This window comes from Triturus cristatus, chromosome 4_1 (genome assembly GCF_964204655.1).
Source record: "Triturus cristatus chromosome 4_1, aTriCri1.1, whole genome shotgun sequence".
Lineage (NCBI taxonomy): Eukaryota > Metazoa > Chordata > Amphibia > Caudata > Salamandridae > Triturus > Triturus cristatus.
Window position 1 is genome coordinate 68429017 of NC_140585.1, and position 15068 is coordinate 68444084.

At 47.6% G+C, this 15068-nt stretch overlaps 1 protein-coding gene across 10 annotated transcripts in view; it reads left to right on the forward strand.

The window, feature by feature from the left end:
• LOC146839543 (aldehyde dehydrogenase family 3 member B1-like) overlaps positions 1-15068 on the forward strand; it is a 571254-nt gene that overhangs the window by 427062 nt on the left and 129124 nt on the right. For all 10 annotated transcript variants that reach the window (XM_085651604.1, XM_085651605.1, XM_085651597.1 and 7 more), the window contains one exon: positions 13011-13177. In XM_085651604.1, coding sequence (XP_085507730.1) covers positions 13011-13177 — 167 coding nt within the window. The remainder of the gene's footprint in view (positions 1-13010; positions 13178-15068) is intronic.

The following is a 15068-nucleotide window of genomic DNA, read 5'->3' on the forward strand; positions in this document are numbered from 1 at the left end:
AATGATGAGACAAATCAGTCATAAAAAGGTTAAAAAGACAGGGGACAAGTACGCAGCCCTGTTTAAGGCCACTCTATGTTTCAAGGCGACGAGTGGTACTACTTCCATCCCCCACTTTGACCTGTACCCACGTATTTGTATACAATAGCACAATCATATCTGAAAGGTGTTTTGGTACGTCCCATGCTGATAACTGCCCAAAGAAGGTTACGCGGAACACAATCAAAAGCTCCCTTTAGATCTACATAACAAATAAAAAAGTTTTTGCTTTTTGTATTTGGTTTTCTCTGCCAACAAGGTAAGTATCAGCAATTTTGTTATTGTTGATTGTCCCCTACGAAATCCAGTTTGAAAAATTGGGATAACTTTCCTTGTAGTTGCCCATTTCTCTAGATCTTTCAGTAATACTGTTGCAAACATTTTTGCCTCTGCATCCGTTAGGGCAATTAGCATATAGTGTGCTGGGTTTTCAGGGGGGCCATTTTTATAAATCGGATGTATTATGCATGCCAAGATTCTGGGACCTGCTTGGTTTTTAATGATGTCTTCAAACATTTGGGTAAGAAATTTTGGCCTTATGTCTGTTCTTGCTTTAAAAACAGCATTCGGGATCCCATTTGGACCAGGCGCACTATTTGTTTTCATCCTGCTTATCAGTGACTTTACCATGTCCACCTGCGGTGTCTCAAATATTAATAATTGATTGTCACAATTTTCGTGCCTTCATTATCTATATTAATTATCGACAACGGGTTACATGTGTCTTTAAAGGAGTTTGGTCCATTTGCAGTATGCATCCCATACAGGGTAGGAATAAAAGACTCCCAGGCTATTGTGGAAATATTAGCACTGCTAGCTCTCATATTGCCATGTTCCAAAGAGTTAATAATACCCCAAAAAGCTGTTAAATTATTTGTCTGGGATTTCTAGTTGTTTTCTGCACTTCTGTCTGTGAGTCGAAACCATTGATGTCTTCGGATCTGACAATTTTTTCTGGGCCGAATGATGGGGGTCGGTGCCTGACTTGTGTTTCGAACCCGAAGGTCTTGGCTCCCCACTCGGTTTGGAGGGAGTCTTTTCAGAGCCGGAAGGTTTTTTGGTAGGCTTCGGTGCCGAGCCACTGGGCCGGGCGTCAGAAGCGTGATCTTGGTGCGAACCGGAGGGCGCGGGTTGGACCGGAGCCAAGTTGTTTCTTGGGATGAGGGGGAAGATGTACTCACTGTACGTTGACCATGTGGGATGTCCTCCTCTTGGTCAGATTCAAATTCTGAGATGGCTACCGGTTCCTGCTCCTCCTCTGTTCCCATGGCCTCGCCGGCCTCTTTGTCCTACTGTTGATCGAAGATGTTCGAAATGGAGCTTGTGTGCTGGCTCTGTATGTGGGGACGTCGAGCCCGGCGGAAAGCCTTGGAAGCGTCGCAGTCTTGTTCTTTGTGTTCAGGGGGCAAACACAGATTACACACTTCGTGTGAGTCGGTGCCCGGGTATTTCACGTGGCACCATGGGCAGAATTTGAAGGGAGTTCGTTCCATCGACTACAATATCACCAGCATGCAGTGAAGCAGCCTCCATGAATAGAAATTTGAGTGGTTGGCGCCAAATCTGATCTTCTCGTTCTGTGGCAAACTGGCTCTAGATTTCTTTGCAACAAATGAAACCCATCAATGCCAATTCTATGCAAGTTGTCATCCTCATCCAGAATCGTGAGGCAATACCTTTCGAAACATGGTCCGGGATCTGTGCTTAACTTTTGCCCCGACACCTTTAATACCAAAGATTCTCAGCAACCGGAAAGCAGATTAGTGTTGTTTCATCCTGATATCCCCATGGTGGGCCATACAACTATTGGTTCACAGAGTTTCTTCTGCTATTGGAATATAACCACATTCACCTTCCAACATCCCAGAAACATTTGATGAATAACTAAGGCCATGTCCTTCATCCTGACCCTACTTCTCTCCTCTTATGCGCATGGCTCCTAAATTCCCTGAATTCAAAGATCTCAATGTTTCCTCAGGACTGCAGGTGTATTCTCTACGGGTCAAGGAGGAAGCCATGGAAACATTTCTGCTTATGGCTCCAGAAATCAAACCTACATTCTCTACTTGCATAATATGCAGATAACTACCCTATCTCCCCTTGTTAGCTCAGTTACGGTTGGTCCATGTGTCTGTTAAGGTACGGCTTACAGCAATATCAAGATTTAGATGCTCATAACATTTTCTCTTTCTGGTCTTGCAGACTCATCAAACAGTTCATGAAATAATTATTCAGTTATTTCCTCTTGTAAGGGCTCCTCAAATTGAAGGTTGCCTTGTTACTAGCGCTCACTTCAACCATCAGCCTTTTTGAGCCTCCACAATTTAGTACTTTTCAGGACCAAGTCAAAGATTTTATTCCCAAGGTTTCTTCAGATTTTGCCTCAATTAACCTATATTTTGGACGTTGTTCCAGAATCCAACCTGAGAGATCTAGTCATACATTATGATATTTAAATTCTACTTACATCGTGGTAAACAACTCATAAGAACTGACCAACTGTTGGACACTAAGGGACACACTCGTAAAGGTGCTCCAGTCATGATGGCACCCAGTGCTCGATGAATTTCAGCTGCAATCTAGTTTTGCCACTCAAAGGCTGGCAAGCCTCTCATAGTGAAAACCAGGGTATACTCAACTAGGGCAGTTTCCACCTCAACTACTTTGTTTGCAGATGTGCCTCTGGAGAAGATATGTCGTGCTGCGACCTAGAAGAGTGTGCATATAATGAATGCAGCCTTATTACCCGGAATCTGCACAGCACAGTGATGTAGCGGTTGGACAGGTTTTACCACACCACTTATTTCAATAAGGGAAGCCTCTTTTGGTTTTATGTGTTTGCTTATGTATTGATGCTAATTTTTATGTATGATATATATTAATTTTCTAAATTGTGTATGAATGCTATGTATATATTTTCTACCCTCCATCCGCTGTTTGAACTAATACTATAAGATATACAAATACAGTAACTGCTTGCTATTCTGATTCAAGCATGTGAATCTATGAAAGATCCAAACTGGAGAAGAAAATAAGTTAATTACCTGTAACTGCAGTTCTCCAGTATTGGTATCTTTCATAGATTCACATGTAACCCTCCCTCATACCCAGAGGGGCACCCCTTATAGCTCGAGATTATTTATTCCCACTTGTGCTTGAAAATCTCAGGTACTCAGGCTCTTTTGGGAGAGTGCTACAGGGTGCTGCCGCTTGATTGGTTATAGTTCAAGTTTGGTCTTTTTTTAAACAAAGGGACATAGATAGGCTATTAAACTGACTTTTTCATTGCAATAATAGGCGGTGATAGTGATACATACTGCTTTATTAAGGTACGATGGGATTCACACTTCGACGTCGAATCTATGAAAGATACTAATACTGGGGAACTGCAATTACAGGTAAGTAACTTATTTTCTTCAGTCAGGGGCTGCTGTGTTGCTAGTTTGTTAATAGTTACCACTGCAACTCATCCTTGTTGCCCACTGTCCTTCCTCCTCCTTTTATAATGTTACACACAGATTTTTCCTTCTTGAAATTCAGGGAGACATTTAAAAAAGCTTTTGAAAATTGCTAAACATAAAAAATTGCAACTATAATACTAAATCTTCTTGGGACTGAGAAACCGGTGATCTGAAAGAAACACGTTAGTTAGATTCCTCACCTTAGAATATCCCCAGGCATCAGGCTGGATCCGGAAAGATTTTTGTAGCAATACCCGTTGCGCGTCGCTAGGCGTCGTTTGCGGCTCAGCGTCTGTCGCTGGCGTCGTGCACCGGAATGACGTCGTCGGAGTACTTAGACGCCGCCCTCACGCGCTGACGTCAGTTCTTCTTTTTTCCGCGCCAGACAGCGCCAATCCGGGAAGACCTTACCCCTTAGTCAATTTTTGACTAAACTTTTTGACTCTTTTTGGTTTTCTTTCGACTCGACTCTGGTGCCGGTAGGATGCCTGGATTTAAGGCCTGTGACGCCTGTCATCGCCTGATGTCGGTGACGGACCACCATCGCCGGAGCCTTTACAGCCTGGGGGCCGACCACGACGCGGAGTCGTGCCCCGATTGTCAGGCCTTGACCTCGAAGGCTAGGCGGGAGCGGTCCCGTAAGCTTCTCGAGCTTCGGCACTCGGCTCTGCGCCGCTCACGGTCCCGGTCCAGGAGGAGGTCCAAGGACCGGTCGCGGAGCCGCAGTCACCATCATCGCTCGTCGGGCTCGAAGTCTTTGGGTAAGTCGAAGCGATCAAAGAAGTCCAAGAGGCGACGCTGCTCTTCGGACTCCCCTTGCCGGTCGTGTGACTCGGCCGAGGGTCAGAGTGGTCCCACCCCCACGGCTCCGTCAGAGCCGTAGGAGCCGCGTCCGTCTCCATACCCGCCGGTCCCTGGGACTGACACGACTCCGGCGGAGGTCAGTGCCTTCCTCTCGGCCATGAGGGGCCTGGCTCCGCCGTCGACGCCTGCCAGCGCGCCTTCGGGCCCGCGGGCTCAACTGGGCGACCTCGCGTGCCGGCGGCTCCGGCCCCGACGCCATCGACGACTTCGGTCCCGACGCCGCAGGTCCCCGAGGGATCCAGGCCTGGATCTCTGTCGGCGCCAGTCGACCTCACGACGCCTCCTCTGCCGGTGCCGACACCGGTTCCACCTCCGGCGCCGTCTTCGGACGACGCCGTTCCCCGGTTTAGCCCCTGTCCGGACCCGACGCCGGCACGGCGCCGCCCGGCGCCGCACCCGACGCCGATGGATGAGCGTTTCATCTACCATCCGGCTCCGATCGTTCCTCCTGTTTATCAGGAATCGGATGACGGTGGCGACTGGGAGGGGTCTGAGGCCCCTATGGTCCTCCAGGGTCAACTTTCACAGGCCTGGGCAGACGAACTGGGGGATGCCAGTGGTCTGGACATTTAGCCGGACGCTGGCTTCATCTCTCCTCCGACTGTGGCTTCGGAGGAAGGTGCAGCTTTTTCAGTGGTGCTGTGCAAGGCGGCCGAAGCCCTGGGGCTGGAGTTGCCTGCTGTGGCCGTGAGGACTAATATCCTCACAGAGGAGCTTCAACCATCAGCAAGCTCCACAGAGCCTCTGCTGTAGTTCAATGAGGCCCTCATCGACGTTCTGCACGGCACTTGGTCCAAGCCCTCCTTACTTCCTCCTGTGGATCGGAACGTGGCCCGGCGCCACCGCCCTGCTCCGGGCGACCCCAGTTTCCTGTCCCAACACCCCATCCCCGAGAGCCTGGTTATCCAGGCCTCCACTTCCCAATCCTCCTTCCCGTCCGCTCCTCCGGATCGGGAATCCAAGAGGCTGGAACAGTTCGGAAAGAAACTGTTCTCTTCCCTGAGTTTGGGCCTGTGGTCTTTGAACACCGCTTGCCTCTTGGACCGTTTCTCCCACTCTCTGTGGGATGCGGTGGAGGAAGTGCTGCCACTGTGTCCGGAGGAGGCCCGGACACGTCTCTCCCAGGCACTTGCTGACGGGCGAGATGCAGCGCGACATGCCATACGGTGTGGACTTGACACCACGGACTCGCTGGGTAGGGCGATTTCCCCCACGGTGGCGCTCCGGCGCCACGCCTGGCTGAGGTCCACGTCTTTTTCGGGGGATGTCCAGAGTACCCTCATGGATATGCCCTTTGATGGCGCTCGCCTTTTTGGTGAGAAGGCGGATAGTGCGCTGGCTCGTTTTAAGGACTCCCGGGCTACGGCCACGTCCTTGGGTCTCTCGGCCCCACGGCCGCACACTTCCACCTTTTGCCCCTTTCGTGGCCAAGGAAGGGGCACCTCACGTCCGCCTAGCCACCAGCTGCAGAACCAACCTGCACGCGGTTGCGGATGTGGGTTCCGCCTTGGCGCTTCTAGAGGACAACGCGGTCAGTCCACATCCACCCCGGCAGCATCCGCCTCAAAGGCCTCCTAGTCCGAGTTTTCAGGCCCATTCCACGCCAGTGGGCGGCAGAGTTCGCCATCACCTGCTCCACTGGCGCTCCATCACTTCAGACAGGTGGGTGCTGCAAATCGTCCGAAGGGGCTACTCCCTCCCCTTCGAGACGACCCCTCCAGCCATGCCACCACAGTGCCACCGTATATCGGAGGATCACTTGAATCTTCTGCGGGAGGAAGTTACGGCCCTCTTGGCCAAAGAGGCCGTCAAGCGCGTTCCTGGTCCAGAAGTAGGCCGTGGTTGCTATTCCCACTACTTTCTGGTTCCCAAGAAGGGCAAAGGGGGCCTACGCCCTATCTTGGACCTCAGGAGCGTCAACACCTTCCTCCGGAAGGAACGGTTCAAGATGCTCACTTTAGCTCAGGTTCTGGCTGCCCTCGACCCTGGAGACTGGATGGTAGCGTTGGACTTGCAGGACGCCTATTTTCACATCCCCGTCCTGTCGGCCCACCAGCATTACCTGCGGTTCTCGGTGGGTCAGGAGCACTTTCAGTTCACCGTGCTCCCCTTCGGCCTCACCAGTGCCCCTCGGGTGTTCACGAAAGTGATGGCGGTGGTCGCAGCTCATCTGCGCAGATCGGGGGTTGTAGTCTTCCCCTATCTCGACGACTGGCTGTTGAAGGCGGGCTCGCCCCAGCAAGTCGTCTCCCACCTCCAGACTACGGCCGACCTCCTGCATTTGCTGGGGTTCTCCATCAACGTGCCAAAGTCACACCTGAGTCCCTCCCAGATCGGAGCGGTTCTCGATTCGGCGCAATTCCGGGCTTATCCTCCGGAACAGCGGGTCCGGGATATTCAGGCTCTGATTCCCATCTTTCAGCCTCTATCCTGGGTTTCGGTCAGGTTGGTGCTGCGGCTTCTGGGGCTGATGGCCTCCTGCATCCTGTTGGTGCATTACGTCAGGTGGCGAATGCGGGCTCTGCAGTGGGACCTGAAGTTTCAGTGGGCCCAGCATCGAGGCAACCTGTCCGACCATGTCTTGATCTCGGAGGGCACTGCAAAACAGTTGCAGTGGTGGCTCACGGACCGTGATTGGGTCAGCGGCAGATGCCTCTCCCTACCCCAACCGGAGCACGTAGTAGTGACGGATGCGTCTCTCCTGGGCTGGGGGGGCCACATGGGAGAGGCGGAGATCAGAGGACTCTGGTCTCCGGTGGAGGCTCAACTCCATATCAACCTTTTGGAGCTGAGAGCGATTCGGCTTGCACTGAAAGCCTTCCTTCCCTCTGTCCGGGGAAGTGTCGTGCAGGTGTTCACGGACAACACTACCGCCATGTGGTATTGCAACAAACAGGGCGGGGTGGGGTCGTGGACCCTTTGTCAGGAGGTTCTGCGCCTCTGGACATGGCTGGAACACCAGGGCATCACCCTGGTGGTTCAACATCTGGCGGGTTCTCTGAACGCCAGAGCAGACGAACTCAGCCGCCGGTGCATGATGGATCACGAATGGCGTCTGAACTCGGACGTGGCTCAAGGTCTCTTTCTGCATTGGGGAGAGCCTTGGTTAGATCTATTCGCCACCGAAGAGAACGCGCAATGTCAGCAGTTCTGCGCGTTGGAATTTCCAAGACAGCACTCGCTCGGAGACGCTTTTCGTCACGAGTGGAGTTGCGGTCTGTTGTACGCCTTTCCGCCTATACCACTTCTGCCCAGAGTGCTGAAGAAGATCAGGCGCGACCGGGCCCAAGTTATCTTAGTGGCTCCGGATTGGGCACGAAGGTTCTGGTATCCCGAGCTGCTCAGTATGTCAATCGATCCCCCGATACGACTGCCTCTTCAGGAGGACCTTCTGTCACAGCAGCAGGGGACGGTCCTCCACCCGAACCTGTCCAGCCTCCACCTCCATGCGTGGAGATTCAGCGGCGGCAGTTGATGCCATTTGACTTGCCTCCTGAAGTCTGTGATGTCATTCTGGCAGCCAGGCGTCCCTCCACAAAGACGGAATACGCCTGCCGGTGGAACAAATTTGTGGCATGGTGCACAGCAAAGGCTGTGGATCCCCTTTCCGCCCCTCTTTCTGAGGTTCTACTCTTTCTTCTTTCTTTGGTCCAGCAGGGCTCTGCTTTGGGCACCTTGAAAGGTTATCTTGCTGCAATCTCTGCCTTCTTACGGCTTCCTGATCAGCCTTCTCTTTTCAAGTCCCCTGTTGTTTCCCGTTTTCTCAAAGGCATTACTCACATGTTCCCTCCTGTCCCCTTCGTAATGCCTCAGTGGGACTTGAATCTTGTTCTGACTTTTCTGATGTGTGCTCCTTTTGAGCCTCTTCACAATTGTCCCATTCGTCTTCTGACCCTGAAAACTGCTTTCCTCGTAGCTATCACCTCGGCTAGACGGGTGAGTGAGCTCCAGGCTCTGTCATCAAAGCCTCCCTTTCTTTCTGTTCATCCGGACAAGGTTGTCCTCCGGCCTCGTCCTTCCTTTCTACCGAAAGCGGTGACCCCCTTTCACATCGGGCAATCTGTCACGATGCCCACCTTTCCGCCTCCGCATCCTTCAAAAGAGGAAGAGAGGCTCCACCGTCTGGACCCAAAACGGGCGCTGTCCTTTTATTTGGACCGCACCAAACAGTTCCGGGTGGACGACCAACTTTTTGTTGGATAGGTAGGAGCTAAGAAGGGAAAAGCGGTACACAAACAGACCATCTCACGGTGGGTCGTGTTGTGTATTAAACTTTGTTACTCCTTGGCAAAAAAGGACCCTCCTGTTGGGTTGAGGGCCCATTCCACCCGGGCCACAGAGGCTACTACTGCCCTGGGCCGGGGAGTTCCCTTGCGGGACATCTGTCAGGAGGCGACGTGGGCTTCGCTGCACACGTTTGCCAAGCACTATTGCCTGGACAGCCAAGTCCGGAGAGATGGCTACTTTGGCCCTTCTGTTCTCCAGGACTTTCTGGTGTGATCTTGGTTCGCAGACCCACCACCGGGGTTGGTATTGCTGGGGTATCTATTCTAAGGTGAGAAATCTAACTAACGTGTTTCTTTCAGATGAACAAGTTACTTACCTTCGGTAACGATGTATCTGTAAGAAACATTAGTTAGTTAGATTCCTCACTGACCCACCCATCCTCCCCGTTCTGCGAACTGACATCTAGGGTTAAGGTTATCCTTTTCAGGGCCCTAGATTTTTTGGCACCAGTGTCGGTCTCTTGCATGGCTCTGCGTTCCTGGCGCGGAAAGCTATGTACAAGAACTGACGTCAGCGCGCGAGGGCGGCGTCTAAGTACTCCGACGACGTCATTCCGGCGCACTACGCCAACGACGGACGCGGAGCCGCAGACGACGCCTAGCGACGCGCAAGGGGTATTGCTACAAAAATCTTTCCGGATCCAGCCTGACGCCTGGGGATATTCTAAGGTGAGGAATCTAACTAACTAATGTTTCTTACAGATACATCGTTACCGAAGGTAAGTAACTTGTTCTTCAGTAGAAGACCTTTGCCACTGATCCGGACTCTCCCTTTCTATGAGGTGTTTGTGTAGCCGCAATCTTTTGCTGTAAAAACATGTGACGCAACGATTCCAGATCACAAGTTTACTCAAGCGGTTTTAATACTCTGAGCACTCTAAGATAATGAAGCCAAGGCTTGAATAAAACAGATTTCTGGAATGTCCTGTCAAGGATCCTGATCAGATGTGTGTTATTTCCCTTGGGAGTAACGTCCCCAACTTTGCACTCCTTAAATATGTTTCAATAAAGTTTCATACAAATATTTTCAATAGTTTTTTCTCTTTATTTCATATTGTTAGTTTCTTTTCTTAGTTTTGTTGATTTGAATGGTTTCATACTATTGCATTTATAGTATAAATGTATCATTGATTCCGCCCAATGCATTTCGGGCTAAGCCCTTCTTCAGGGGACTTACATTCTGAAAGTACAAGAGTGATAAAGTTGGAAGAAAACAATGCTCTAAAGAACAATTCACATATGTCATTAAACAAGTTATGAAAAAACGGTGAAAAAAGTGCATGAACATATGCCCGTTTTGAATTTACAATCCTGCTGGTAAATGCTGAACATGTCTTATGGTGCTTCAAACGGTATTCGTGTGAAAAGCGTGCTATCATTGTAACCAATGGGTCACAATGTGAATTGTGTATGGCTGATTTTTTTTTTAAATTTCAATTGAGCGTGCTATCGTAATAAGTAACCACTCAGATGGTGTGTTAGCAGCGTGATACGTCTAGTTTATAAAAGGTGATGCTGGTGAAAAACACCCGTGGTGTTGCGAGTAACATCGTGCTTAATGAAAGTGGCACGAGAAATATAAATATCTGACCTGGTTTGAACGCCGTAATGGTCACACATTTTTAAAAATCAGGAGTGTGAATCGCCTGTGGACGAAACGTGATATTAGTTACTATCTCGTACCCGCCAAAAACTTTTTTTAGAGGTTACAAACGGTCCATGCGACTAAATGCTAAACGCTTACCTTCGGTTGCTGGTTATGCGCCTGTACCGGAAGTTAGGATCCGTGTGTTAGTTCGTGATTTACGTAAAACAGCAGTGGATGCTGACTTTCAAGTCAGATGTTACCCGATAGTGACAAGGTACTACAAGTTCCATGCGGCATGAGTGGAGAAAACAGACTCCGTTTATACGTATATCCGAACGAATGTGAAAATGAAATTAAATAAAACAAATGTGGTTTTTGCAATGACTAACAAATGTATGTCTTAATGTACAAAAACCGACTGTTGAGTCAAAAAAAAATTCTACAGAGAGCGAGAAAATACTACAAGTTCCATGCAGCTTGTATAAAGAAAACAGACTGCGTTTGTGCATTTGTGTGTACGTGTGTACCAATAAAGTTTATCCTGCTCATTTGATTAAAAAAATAATCAAAAAATTGTGATGATGGGAAAATAAAAATGAAAATGTACATGATTCGATGAGTCTATGCTGCTACAAGTGATTTCAACGATCATTCTAATTGTGTAATAATGATAACGATGATATGGTGCAGAGAAACGATAAAACGACATGTAAAATATAAACAGTCTTGTTCACCATATTTTCAATGTCCTGAATGATTGTAACCCTCAGAAGCTTCAGCAAAAAGGATAATTGCGAATTCCAAAACATGATATTTACGATAATTCTGGTGTGTTCATATTGCAACATTGACACATGTTTATGCTGGTTATCAAAATTATAAAAATTATAAAAAATCAGATTTATAAAAAACATCCAAAATCTAAACGTTCATTCATGCCTTTGGGCTGTAGTGTCGATAAATGATTTATCCAGAAGATTTCCCTTCTTAAAAGATGCTGCTGATTGTCCCTGCCGGGTAATGTTGGCACTTTTTCTAAAATACAGAAGCGTAGCTGACTGGTGTTGTGGTTAAACTGGTTGAAATAAACCGCGACCGTGGATTTAACATTGTTTAATCAAATGTTGCTCTTGTGTTCAATTATTTGTGTTTTAATTTTCCTTTGCGTTTTCCCCACATAAGCTACTCCACAAGGACATTTCAACATGTAAATTAAGTTGCTGCTATCACAAGTTCCTGTTACTTTGAGTTTTATGGGGGTGCCCTTTGTTGGATGAGATATTTCGTTTCCTTTAATTATCGCATTACAATTGCCACAATTGTGGCATGGGAGGGTGCCACGATGTGGTTTTAGAGGTGTAGACATGTCTTCTTTTTCTTTTAATAGTTCTTTGACGTTGTTTGTGCGTAAATACGCAAATCTGGGATTTGATGAAAAAATACCCTTAAAATCTTTCTCCAATGAAAGTAGTGGCCAGTGTTTTAGAATGGATTTTTTAATTCTGTGACTTCTGCTGGAGTACTTTGAAACAAAAACGGACCTTTGTTCATCACTTTTAAGTTTAGATGCGAGTATTTGTTTTCTTTCCAGTTTTTGAACTCTTTCCATGGCATCTGTTAGTATGGGTTCAGGATATCCTCTCTGTTTAAATTTGCTCAGGGTAATCACTTTGTGTTTGTTATAAGTTTCTTCTGTAGAAGCAATTCTTTTGATTCGGAGCAATTGTGAGAATGGTAAGTGTTTTTTGAGTGATGGTTGATGAAAGCTGTGAAAATGTAATAAGTTGTTTCTGTCTGTAGGTTTGTTATAGATACTGGTTTGTAATGTACCGTTAACGTTGGTAATTAATACGTCCAAAAAAGATATTTGGTGTTCACTGATGTTAGATGTGAAGGAAATTCTGTCATTGACCTTATTCAGGTTTTAAATGGCGGTAATAAGAGTACTCTCTGATCCTTTCCAAAGAATAAAAATGTCATCAATGTATCTTTTATACAAGATCAAATTTTGTTGCCATTCTGATTGTTGTAATATGTGATCCAGTTCGAATCGATACATAAAAATGTTTGCGTAGCTGGGTGCGGCACAATTTCCCATCGATGTACCAGATGATTGTACGTAAAATAGGTTGTTCCATTGAAAGTAACTGTGGTAAAGTGTGAAATGAAGTAACTCCATCAAAAATATTTTAAGATCTTCATCCTTGTTACTTAGTACCAGGAGGCTTTCTACAGCTGTTAATCCCAATTTGTGTGGAATAGAAGTCTATAACGATTTGACGTCAATCGTACACATGATCATGTCTTTGGAAAAGTGAATTTTATGATTTTCCAGGATGTTTAAAAAATGTGTGGTGTCTTTTATGTATGTAGACATGTTACTGACTGTCAAAGGGAGGTCTTATTTGTGGACTTCAGGGACAGGGACAGGCTGGATCCCAGTTCATACTCGAAGACCGGGCTTGTGCCACAAGTCTCCTCTGTGCATCATGGTCTCAATCACCACCCTGGTACAGACAACAGTTCCCCTACATCATAGGACATCCCTTAACAAGGCAGTGGCACGGTGTACCAACAAATGTTTTTTCTTTGAATTTGGAGGAATTTTAGGAAAGACTGCTACGAGATTTTGCATGTCTTCTGCACCCATCTACATTCCTCTGAAGAGACTAGCAATTGTAATAATGCTGCATTCGATTGAACCCCATGTCTTCCATCCACGATCCTTACCATGTATGTATTTCTCCTTTCCTTACCTCATTCCCCGCTCAGCCCCTACCATAATGGTTGACGTAAAGGAGTCCGACCCAGTGATGCAGGAGGAGATCTTCGGCCCAATCCTGCCAATCCTGACAATTGAGAATTTGGACGAGGCCATCGCCTTTATCAACCGGCATGAAAGACCACTGGCACTCTACGCCTTCTCGCCTGACAATAAGGTACACTAGACACAGAATGCAGAAGATATTATAGATGTGGCCAAATGTTTTCCAACATACAGAGAGTTATTCATATAGATAGAGAAAAACATGAGCTGTCGTGGATAGACACAGGAGGAATACAACAAAATCACCTCTGCCTGCACCTCTTTCCAGTAGCATACCTTTCTACATATATTATTGTCTTTCTTTACTTGGAGATGTATGCCTATGTTGTACTCCTTTACGCTTATGCTGGTTTATTTGTCTCGCATGTGCAGACTGTGGTGATCTGTGTTGTCTACTGCTTTATTGGCTTTTGGTGAAGGACCTATCCAAAAGCTCTCATGAAGCCTGGATATGGCTTGGTGAATGGCAAGTACCAATGTGCAATCCCAATACACGCAAGTGCATTGTAATTCACGATTCTCATTGTAAATCTCAATGCACACATTGAGATCCCTTAAAATTGTCCATAAAAGCCCTCCCACCATTTGCAGCTTGCAAGGCAAAGCACACATTCTTTGGGACTTTCATTTCTCAGTTACAAACTTCCGAGGGCAGGCAGTAGCCATTTGCTTTTATTCTCATTGAGGTGCACATCTGATGCCTGCCCATTGCTATAAATGAGGAATGTGATTACGCATCACTGCATGCCATCCCTTTGCACAGCAAAGCATTAGTTAGTCCACCATTATGTAAAACATACGGCTGTCCATATCTGTAGGAAGGTAGGACCTGCTTTCATGGTTACCCTCACATTTTGCTTGGTGTCAGTATGTTTTTGACTAGTCTGCCTGGGGTCTTGATAATGAGGACCCCAGTCGCTGTGCTTTCCCCTTAAATTGACCTTGGTACGTACTCCTGTACATCCATCTTTGGCTACTGGTGTACCCTTGTATGCCCCTAGTAAATGGTACTGAGGTAACCAGGGCATAGGTTTTGTGCCACCCATGGGAGTCCACTCAAACTGTGACTACAGGCCTGCCTTTGCAGCCTGTGTGAGTTGGTGCTTGCACCTCTCACAACAGATATATGTTTCCTTATATCTGGGGTCACTACACTTTAAAACCTTTAAGTCATTCCGATGGCAGGCTCTTTAGTCCTGAGGGCAGTGTGCTTGGTTGTGTGAGGGTGCCCCTGTATGAGCAGGACACCCCTACAAACCCCGTAGTCAATTCTACAGGCTTTGTAAGTGCAGTCAGCCATTTTAATACATATAGTGGACATCAGTCATTACGAGATGTCTAACCATATAGTGGCTGCACCGAACCCGGTCATGTTTAGTATCAAACATGTTAAATTCATACCCCAACACCGATTCCAGTATTGGAATTATGATTTCATGTACTAGAGGCTTCCTTGGCTTATCCCCCTGTACCACCGGTAATAGCCTTTCAGGTTCTGTCAGCAAGCTAGTGCTGCTGCTGACCACAGATGCGATTCTGCCCTCCAGCTGCTGAGCCAAGCTCGAGCAGGGGAAGGCAGAACAATAGGTTTCCAGTCGCAGGGAGGTGTGACCACCCTCCAGTTATGACTTAGTGTATTGGAGTGGGTAGGGGGGCGCTTGCCAGCGCCACCAGACTGCTTTATAGGGTACATTTGGTGTCCTCCTTGCATACATCATTTTGAGCCAGTTCAGGGAGCCTTTGGCTCCCTCTCTGGTGTGAAACTGGACAAAAGACAAAAGACAGAGTCGTTCCAGCCCTTTCTCTAGGGTACTTAAAGGCTTACCGGTGAGTGGTTCCTTAGAGTCGTCGTGGGACAAGGCTCAAGGCTGAAACCATGTCAGTCTTAGGCCATCTTCACACTTGGACTTCGTCTGAAGCCAAGAATGTACCAAGGAAGACTCCTGCTGCTCCTGGTCTTCTTGTTCTGCAAGTCTTCTTCGTCGCTTGTATCTTTGCTGCTT